Below are 9251 nucleotides of genomic sequence, written 5' to 3' on the forward strand. Positions count from 1 at the left end.
AGCTGTGCTTATGGATGGTGAGCCAGCCACTGGAATCTCTGAAAATCCATTTGTCTTTTGCTCACTCTTCACCCATTTAGATTTGTGCACACATTTTCATGGGTTTTGTTCTCTCAACTATAACATTGGTTATCACCTAGCAATTTGATTTGAATAAGAGAAAAATCTCCCCAGCCAACTTCTGTCTATACTATTCAGATGGTTGTACATAAACTTATTCAATATTTATCCCCAAGAAGCAAGAACTGAAAAAACGACAGCCAAAAGGAAGGATAGAGATATATTGTAGTAGATTCTACCTAGCACCCATGAAGTAGGTTTGGTAAGCTGCTGAGTTTTACTAGGTGAAAGCAAAAACTCTTGTGAGCCACACATGCGGTATCATGCCAGTTCTTTATGGAATCTCTATGTGTGGCCCTGAAGCCAGCCCAGGTGTGACTTGGGGAGTTAATGATTACCCTAGCAGTTATCTAAACTACTTGGCTCCACTGGGCTGCAGGCAGTTCACCTGCAGAGGAGTCTCCCGGGAATCAGCATGTTCCCTTTGCTCATTGGGGCTGGACTGGTGGTTCTGAACCTAGTGACCTCTGCTAGGAGCCAGAAAACAGAACCCCTTAGTGGCTCTGGGGACCAGTCACTCTTCCGGGGAGCAGATCGATATGACTTTGCCATCATGATCCCTCCAGGAGGCATAGAATGCTTTTGGCAATTTGCCCACCAAACTGGATACTTCTATTTCAGCTATGAGGTAGGTACTTGGGCTCCTCTGGCCACATGGGAGAATTTTTTTGTTTGTTTCCTTTTGTAAAGTGGGTCAAGTCCTAGACTAACATGAGGTTCTGGTTGTCTTTATTATGCTGTGATTCTCCATCTGTTAATGAAATAGACCTGCAGTTGGATGGAAACTCTTAGATGAATAATCACTAAAACATATGGCTTGGCTTCCCAAACTGGAGGCTATGGAAGTGTGCTCAAAACCATGGGACTAATGGGGTGCCTCTTCCTGGAGAAACAATCATCACATTTACTCGGATTTGGGGATGAGAAAATGCATTTTTAAAATATGAAAATATGGATATGGAAAGTCACATGAACTTTAAAGAGATTTCAAAAAGACACTTCAGTTTATGGGGCTGGGAGAGCAACACTTAGTCTCCTGCCTTAGGGGTAATTCTGGCAAATTGGAGAGTCACTGGCTCAAGATTTCTCTATTGGGCCAGACAGTCCTGTTTGTGTAAGAAGGTATGTAAATGTTTTTAAGTTGCCTGATCACAGACCAGGTACTTAAATCCATCTTGCTCGATAATGAAGTTAGAGGCTGTTCATTCCCTTTGTTTTTCATCTTAGAAGCCTCTTAATTTTCTAATCTGTTTACATAGTAATAGATTATGTATACTGATCTTACTCCACTGTAACTTCAAACTTATTTTGCCGAGCTGGTGTGGCTCCCTGGTTGAGCGTTGACCCATGAACCAGGAGATCACTATTTGATTCCCCATCAGGGCACATGCCCAAGTTACAGGCTCGATCCCAGTAGGGGACACAGGAGGCAGCCAATAGATGATTCTCATCATTGATGTATATTTCTCCCCCTCTCTGCAATCAATTTAAAAAGGAAAACAACTTATTTTAAATGAACTTACCAGAACTTTTTATCTTTAAATTGTGATAGAAGAGTATAGTCAGCTCACTGTAGCCTGGGCTTACCAAGACCCAGCTTGGCAATAAGTGCCTACTGAGTGCCTTATTTCCTATGAAGCATGAAATAAGCCCACATGTGTGAGGACATCAGGGAGCTCAAAGCCAAGCTAGTTCAGTCAAGACTCTACAACCAGAATCCTACACACCAACTGATTCAGGCTGCTATAAGGTCTGTGACATGTCTTCTTTATAGGAGTGCCATCTGCATTTGGGGCAATTCTTTGTCCTGCAGTTCTGTTTCTAACTGGCAGGATGTTCATCTTTGCTGTCTCTCCTCACCCCATCGCAACACCATTGTTATCTCAATCCAAATTCCCAGAAGGGGCGGGCAGTACCATCCCTGATTGAGAACCACATAGGATGTCAATCTTACCACTTAACTAGCTTCTTGGTGATGTATCAGGGACTGTTCTCCCTCTTTAATGTGTCTCGGCAGGTTCAGCGGACAATGGGAATATCACATGACCGGCATATTGCTGCCACTGCACATACCCCACAAGGTTTTCTCATAGAAACCTCTCAGAATGTTCGGGGCCAGATTAACTTCTCTACCCATGAGACAGGTCTGTTTTTTTTATCACTACAGGTATTCTAATAATCATCTTTCTTTTAAATTGGGAAAATGATGTGGACATATTGAAATTAAGTGGCTAAAATGTGAAAACCCTGGCTTTTTTGCATAGGATGGTAAAACAGTAGGAAAAAACTTTAGCCTAGAACACAAAAAAAACAGTTTTCCTGGAGACTGCCAATGGCCAAGTGGTAGTCCACTGGCAATTTGGGGGCAGTCTCCAGGTGACTAATTATAACTCGAGGGTCCAGAAACTCAATTTTATCTCATCATCCCCAACTAACCAGAATATGGGAAAGTGCCCCAAACAGACAGACTCGTTAAAGATACAGAATACCATTTAGTAAATTTATTATGGAATGACATCTCTTTCCAGTCATCGGAATACATGACCCAGTTACCAAAAAGCACCCAGAACAAGAGGAAATGCACAGCCGTGAAAAATATCCGCATCCCACAACAAAGCACTTCTCGAATCACCAGGAAGGTCCTACAGCCAGATCGAGCCTGTCCCCACGTGGGACAGCACCAGTCAGCAGCACTCTCTACCAGCCAGGTGTACGAAAAAACATGTTTTTCAACAGGAGCATAGACGATCCTTCACTGTGTAGTATTATAGGATATTTAGCATCTTTCGTCCCTCCGTGCCAGTAGTGCCTTCCAATCATTTCGGTAAATACACTCCACACACAAGGGGAGGTGACCCCAGCTGAGAACCAGCACCAGCACATGCCCAAAACCATCAGTCCCTGTACAGACCACCTTGCAGTTAGTTACTCATTTCTTTCATTCACATCAATTTTTGCCTAGTTTAAGTTTAAGATGGTATCCTCCAGCTCTTAATTTCAACTCAATTTGAGAAATTCCTTCAGAGATAATAGGTTGAAAAAGAGGACGGAAACATCTATTTCTTTTCTATTTAGACCTATTAGTAATATCTGCCAAAACATGATTATTGTAAGTAATGTTTAGTAAAATAAGCTTCATTTAAGATCAGTCTAACTTCTACACCAAAAACTGGATTGCTGTACTTGCTAAGTAAAAAGAAGGTGCTAATGTAGTGCACTGACCCCGGAGAACAGTTATCTCCACACCTACAGGGTGAGAGATCAACAAAGGGTGGGAGACCAAGACTTGCTAATGATCCAGGGATCCCTACAGGTTTTTATCAACTTTGTCTAAAAAATCAGCAAAATCACTTTGGTTCTGTGCAAGTGTACCTCAATTTTGGAGTCTTCTATGAAGAGCCTGAGATGGACCATAAACAGAAGAACGAAAGAAAACAACTGAATGATACTCTGGATGCAATTGAGGTAACTTTTGTGGGAGAGAAACATCCATGGAAACAGATTTTAAGTTTGAAGTTTAAAAATATGGGAGTGATATCATTTGAGCTGAGAAACCAAACAGGGAAGGGGATTTGAAGCCTTTAATTTTTATGACTTGGAGTTCTTGTTTTATACTTTTTGGCCCTATAAATTTGCCTATTTTGTATATTTCATGAGTGAAATTACACAATGTAGCCTTTTGTCTCTGGCTTCTTGCATTTAGTATGTTTCCAAGGCTCATCCATATTGTAGCACGTATTTAGCATCTCATTCCTTTTCATAGCTGAATAATATTCTATTGAATGGATATACCACATTATTTACCCACCCATCAACTGACAGACATGTGAATTATTTCCATTTTTTGGCTATCATGAATAATGCAGCTGTGGACATTTGCATATAAGTTTTTGTGTAAATGTGGTTTTATTTCTACATATAGTAGTGTATTGGGTCATATAGTAACTGACTGTGAGGAACTGCTGTTTTCCACAGTGCCTAAACCATTTTACACTCCCACCAGCAGTAAATAAGGGTTGCAATTTCTCCACATCTTCACTCTCGTGGGTGTGAAATGGTATCTTGTGATTTTGAGTTGTCTAATGACACTGAGCAACTTTTCAGGTGTTTTTCAGCATATGTATATCTTCTTTGGAGAAATGTCTATTTAAATCCTTTGTCCACTTTAAAATTGGGTTCTTTTTTTAATATATTCTGGATATAAGTTATCAGATATGATTTATAGGTATTTTCTCCCATTCTGTGGGATGTCTTTGCACTTTCATGATCATCTCCTTGTTGCACTGAAGTCCACTGCCTAGTTTTGTAAATGACGTTTTATTGGAACACAGCATGCTTAATTGACAACTACGTATTGTCTATGGCTGTTTTTGTGCTACAATGGCAGAGTCCAGTGGTTGCAAGAGACTGCATGGCCTGGAAAGCCTAAAATATTTACTGTACTGTCTGGCTCTGTAAGTTTGCAGGCCTTTGTCTTCTACCACATGCAAGAGCTGAAGACACCACCTAGGACCGTGGTCGGCAAACTGCGGCTTGCGAGCCACATGCGGCTCTTTGGCCCCTTGAGTGTGGCTCTTCCTAAGCCTTAGGAGTACCCTAATTAAGTTAATAACAATGTACCTACCTATATTGTTTAAGTTTAAAAAATTTGGCTCTCAAAAGAAATTTCAATCTTTGTACTGTTGATATTTGGCTCTGTTGACTCATGAGTTTGCCGACCACGGACCTAGGACAATGATGTGTTGTGCGGGTATCTAAATTTAGAGATCTCTGGAAGAGTTCTCTAGTTTTAACATGGACGTTTTTTAAAACTTAAAGACCAGGCCATGTTTTCATATACTGCAAAAGCAGCAACATGTATCAATTACAATAGCCAACTTATGACGTATCATAAAATCACTTAAGTTACTCAACTTCCAGCCGAAACCGGTTTGGCTCAGTGGATAGAGCGTCGGCCTGCGGACTGAAAGGTCCCAGGTTCGATTCCGGTCAAGGGCATGTACCTGGGTTGCGGGCACATCCCCAGTGGGGAGTGTGCAGGAGGCAGCTGATCGATGTTTCTAACTCTCTATCTCTCTCCCTTCCTCTCTGTAAAGAATCAATAAAATATATTAAAAAAAAAAAAAAAAAAGTTACTCAACTTCCAGATAAACTTGTTAGTGGGAGAGCATCCAGGTGAGGCTAGATCGGGGTAGGGAGGAACCCTTTCCTTATTTCACTGTCTGTCCCACAGGAAAGTACACGAAAGGTACAGAAAAATATCTTTCACATGTGGCGTCACTACAACTTTGCCCGAATGAGGAAAATGGCTGACTTTTTCCTCCTCCAATCAAACTACAACTATGTGAACTGGTGGTCGATGGCCCAGAGCCTTGTTATTGTTCTTTCTGGGATCCTGCAGCTGTACTTCTTGAAGCGTCTCTTCAATGTCTCAACGACTACAGAAACAAAGAAGCCAAAATGCTAAGCTAAATCATTACAGCGTGCTGACTCTTTTCTTCTGGGGCAGAAGCTTGTCAAAGCTTTGTTAAATCAGCTCTGTAAAGTTATTAGGGAAAAATCAATTTATCCTATTAGAAAGTTTTAGTTTATTGGACCCATCTACAGAGGCAAAATGGCAATAAAGGAATAAAAATGTATAAGTTCTGATGTTGGCTATTTCTAATGTATGCACCAGATGCTACCATCAAAATACTGTAGCAGTCCCTTAACCTTCACTAAGGCTATTTATTTATTTATTTTAAATATTTTTTATTAATTTCAAACAAGAAGGGAGAGGGAAGAGACAGAAACATCAATGATGAGAGAGAATCATTGATCAGTCGCCTTAGGCACATCCCACACTGGAGATCCAGCCCACAACCCGGCATGTGCCCTGACCCGGAATCAAACCGTGACCTCCTGGTTCACAGGTCGACACTCAACCACTGAGCCATGCCAGCTGGGCCACTAAGTCTATTCAGAGGTTAACAGAGAACTGTGGAAGGGAGAAGAGTTGGAAAAATGGGTCAAAAACATATAAAACCTAGTTTTATATGGGTTTTATATGTTGCATACAAAAACAATAGTTGTAGAATGCTTTTTTTGTACTTAAAAATGCTTTATTTTTAGAGAAGTCACCTTTGGAATTTAAACAGTATAATCATTAGAAAATTTGTTTTATAATATAGATAGTTTAAAAAATATTTCTCTGTGAAATTACTTTCATTTTAAAAATATTTTAATTCTAAAAGTGATTTCAGAAAGCATGGGGAAGAATGAAGGAGGTACATTATTTCAGGGTCTCTGATTAGTGCTTTTTGTCCAGTCCAGTAAGGTAAGTAAAGGTTCATAAGGGAAATGTTTTAGGAAACCAAGGTGATGAAAATAACATTCAACCTGAAATCACCATCCAGGAAAAAGATGCAGAAAACAGCTTGGAAAAACCAAAATAATATAATCAAATTATACTCATTAGATCCTACGCTTAGTAGCAAAAACACTCAATACATTCAACATAAAAACAATTCTTATCACTTAGTCAGCACCTGTCATTTGCCAGGCAAATTCTGAAAACCATTCTTAGGTAGATGGTTAAAGCTGTTTTTTGAAACAGAAGAAAATGAAGCTCATTAAAGTTTAATGACTCATCTACAGCATCATAGAGCTGGTAGGTATTAGAACTAGGTTTAGGATCCAAGTTTTCTTCCACACCACACAGCACTCATCATAAGGAAAACTAGCAGAATAAATTGCTCTTAGTATTTTACCCAAATTTCATCTGTAAAATCCCAGGCATGGCCAACTATTCTCATACAGCAATATCTACCTTTCTAGTATTAATAAATAAATAAGAAAACCTGTTGTGTTCTTACCATGAGCTTGAAAAACAGTGTTATCACAGATAACAATGAGCTATTCTTGTCCTCAATTCCAATGATTTAGAATCTTTTACTGAAAATAAGAAGCCCTCTGATTGAAATATAAAACACGATATTCTATTTAGTAGCAAACACAAACACCCGAAACGCCATTTTTGACCCATTTCTGCTTAATAAGAATCCAGCCTGCATTTGTCCATATTAAACTAAGAAGTCCCTGGAGAGATCACAGTGTTGACCAAATTCAACATGATGGTGGAGCCTACACAGACACAGGAAACAAAGCTAGGCCCTTCCACACAGCCATACGTCCTTGCGATGGTTTCGTTTTAAGTCAATGTCTCTTCGTGTCGCACATATTCCCCAATGTCTGCTTGATGAAATACCACAATCGCCATGGGGTCTACTTTCCTGCAGTCTTGTGTAGACTTTGCTGCCACCCCAAAACCCTGGGATTCAAAAGAAGAGACACTGATTCACTCAAGTCATTCAATAAGCACGCACTAAAGGCTGGGAAATAACAGAAGACATAAAAAAAATAAAAATAAAAAATACAGTTCTCTGAGAAATTCCAACGATGCTGAGCATTTAGTCTCACAAACCCACCGACTGAAAAATACATCTTTCTTGAATAAAAAAAGATCTTTACGTAACAGCTACCAGCTGTACTCACCAAAGGGATGTCTGCCATGGAGTACACCACCACGCCCTGGTACTGAGACGTGTTTTCAGTGATTCGACCCAGTCCAGATTTTAACACGTGGTTCCCATACAGGAAGGACTGCTCTGCCCCAGGCTTTATCCACACTTTGTACTATATAAGAGAGAATCAAATCCAAAAACAAACGAAAATGTGAACCGCCACATCCCTGCAGATAAGCTAGCCGCTGGATCTAGGGCTGATTTCTTGAAAGACGCATATTTCCCTCAAACTGTTCATCCCCTGAACAGAACTGCCAGCTTCTCTCCTCCACTGCAGAGCAGCTTCTCCTAGGGCAGTGGCTCTCAACCTTCCTGACGCCGCGACCCTTTAATACAGTTCCTCATGTGGTGGTGGCCCCCAACCATAAAATCATTCTCGTTGCTACTTCATCACTGTAATGTTGCTACTGTTATGAACCGTCATGTAAAGATCTGAAATGCAGGATGTATTTTCCTTGTTACAAACTGAACATGACTAAAGCATAGTGATTCATCACAACAACAATATGTGATTACATATGTGTTTTCCGATGGCCTTAGGCGACCCCTGTGAAAGGGTCGTTCGACCCCCAGGTTGAGAACCGCTGTCCTATGGACAGATGAACAGCTCTTTGTCTGGACCCACTCTGCCCCCCATCACAGCGGCCCATTTGCTTTTCGGTCTTCAGCGGGGTTCGCACAGGCTTTTCTACTTTGCCGGAGATCATTACAACTGGTGGTCACAGGACTCCTGCCCCGGGGCCCGGGCCGAACCTACAAACCTCTCCACGTGCTGGTGCTGACGCCAATCACTGTCAACTATCTGCGTCCTGGGGTGGCCCTCCTCCCCGACCTCCTCCATCCCCAGGGGCCGACTGGGAGCCGCCCCACAGACCTTGGCATAGGGTGCAAGGTAATCCAGAGCTGTGATGTGCAACCGGAATTTGTGGGTCTTGGTGAATTTCCCGAAGCAGGTCCCCAGCGACACCAGCTTGTCACCGGCGATGTTGGCGGCCAACTTCAAGATCTTTTCACTGAAAGGGTAAGGAAGACAGAGGTGCCATGTAAGGGCGCAGGTGGGACCCAGGCCCCCCACAACGCCCCCCCCCCCCGGCCCCATGCCGCCCACCCGGCCCCTCCTCACCTCACGTAGTACACGCGGTCGTTGTGCAGCCTGAAGCAGTAGGTGCCGTCGGGCCTATCGACCAGCAGCTGAAGGTTCTCCCCGATGCTGTGGGCAAGAGGAGGCCTGGAGGCCGCGCCCGGACCGACGGGTCCGACCCGGCCCCGCGCCGCCCCCGCCCCCGCCCCTTCCTGCCACACACTCTCCCTCTTCCGCCCCCCGCGCGCTTACTATTTTGCTATCTTCTCAAACATGACACGGGTCTCCTCTTCAGTCAAAGGCCGCATTTTCCCGCTGTCGGGACACCGGATCCTCGTGCCTCAGTCGCCGGAAGAGGAAGTCAGCCGCGCTCTCCCTGGCAACCCCAAAGCCCGCTTTCCATTGGTTCCCCACGCCAGCGCCGCCGAAGCAGAAACCATCGAGACGGGAAGTGCACCTCTGTGGCTTCCGGTTCTAGGCTCGGAGCC

The 9251-nt window shown here is 42.8% G+C and overlaps 2 protein-coding genes across 5 annotated transcripts in view; one reads left to right on the top strand and one right to left on the bottom strand.

Annotated features, from left to right (window-relative positions):
* The window catches only part of NIP7 (nucleolar pre-rRNA processing protein NIP7), a 71187-nt gene extending 61943 nt beyond the window's left edge, over positions 1 to 9244 (bottom strand). For 2 of the 4 annotated variants that reach the window (XR_004973657.1, XM_036346422.1), the window contains exons 1-4: positions 9016 to 9244; positions 8806 to 8892; positions 8557 to 8695; positions 7654 to 7794 (exon numbers count right to left, since the gene is read on the bottom strand). Coding sequence is in view for 3 of the 4 variants with exons in the window: in XM_036346422.1 (XP_036202315.1) it covers positions 7654 to 7794; positions 8557 to 8695; positions 8806 to 8892; positions 9016 to 9071 (423 nt within the window). In the remaining variant the exon portion in view is untranslated. Of the gene's footprint in view, positions 1 to 6199; positions 7491 to 7653; positions 7795 to 8556; positions 8696 to 8805; positions 8893 to 9015 lie in introns of those variants that run through there. The other 2 variants (XM_036346420.1, XM_036346421.1) reach the window with 2 other exon arrangements.
* Positions 51 to 5748, top strand: TMED6 (transmembrane p24 trafficking protein 6). The gene is made up of 4 exons (XM_036346419.1): positions 51 to 748; positions 2138 to 2264; positions 3434 to 3585; positions 5354 to 5748. The coding sequence occupies exons 1-4, from the start codon at positions 536 to 538 to the stop codon at positions 5585 to 5587; spliced, it is 726 nt and encodes a 241-aa protein (XP_036202312.1). The 5' UTR covers positions 51 to 535; the 3' UTR covers positions 5588 to 5748.
* Positions 9245 to 9251: the final 7 nt, after the last annotated feature.

Source organism: Myotis myotis, unplaced genomic scaffold (genome assembly GCF_014108235.1).
Source record: "Myotis myotis isolate mMyoMyo1 unplaced genomic scaffold, mMyoMyo1.p scaffold_m19_p_19, whole genome shotgun sequence".
NCBI classification, from domain to species: domain Eukaryota; kingdom Metazoa; phylum Chordata; class Mammalia; order Chiroptera; family Vespertilionidae; genus Myotis; species Myotis myotis.

Coding starts and splice junctions, on each gene's coding strand:
- TMED6 (XM_036346419.1), top strand. CDS start 536: ATGTTCCCTTTGCTCATTGGGGCTGGACTGGTGGTTCTGAACCTAGTG. Junction 749..2,137: donor ACTTCTATTTCAGCTATGAG/GTAGGTACTTGG, acceptor GTGTCTCGGCAG/GTTCAGCGGACAATGGGAAT. Junction 2,265..3,433: donor CTTCTCTACCCATGAGACAG/GTCTGTTTTTTT, acceptor GGATCCCTACAG/GTTTTTATCAACTTTGTCTA.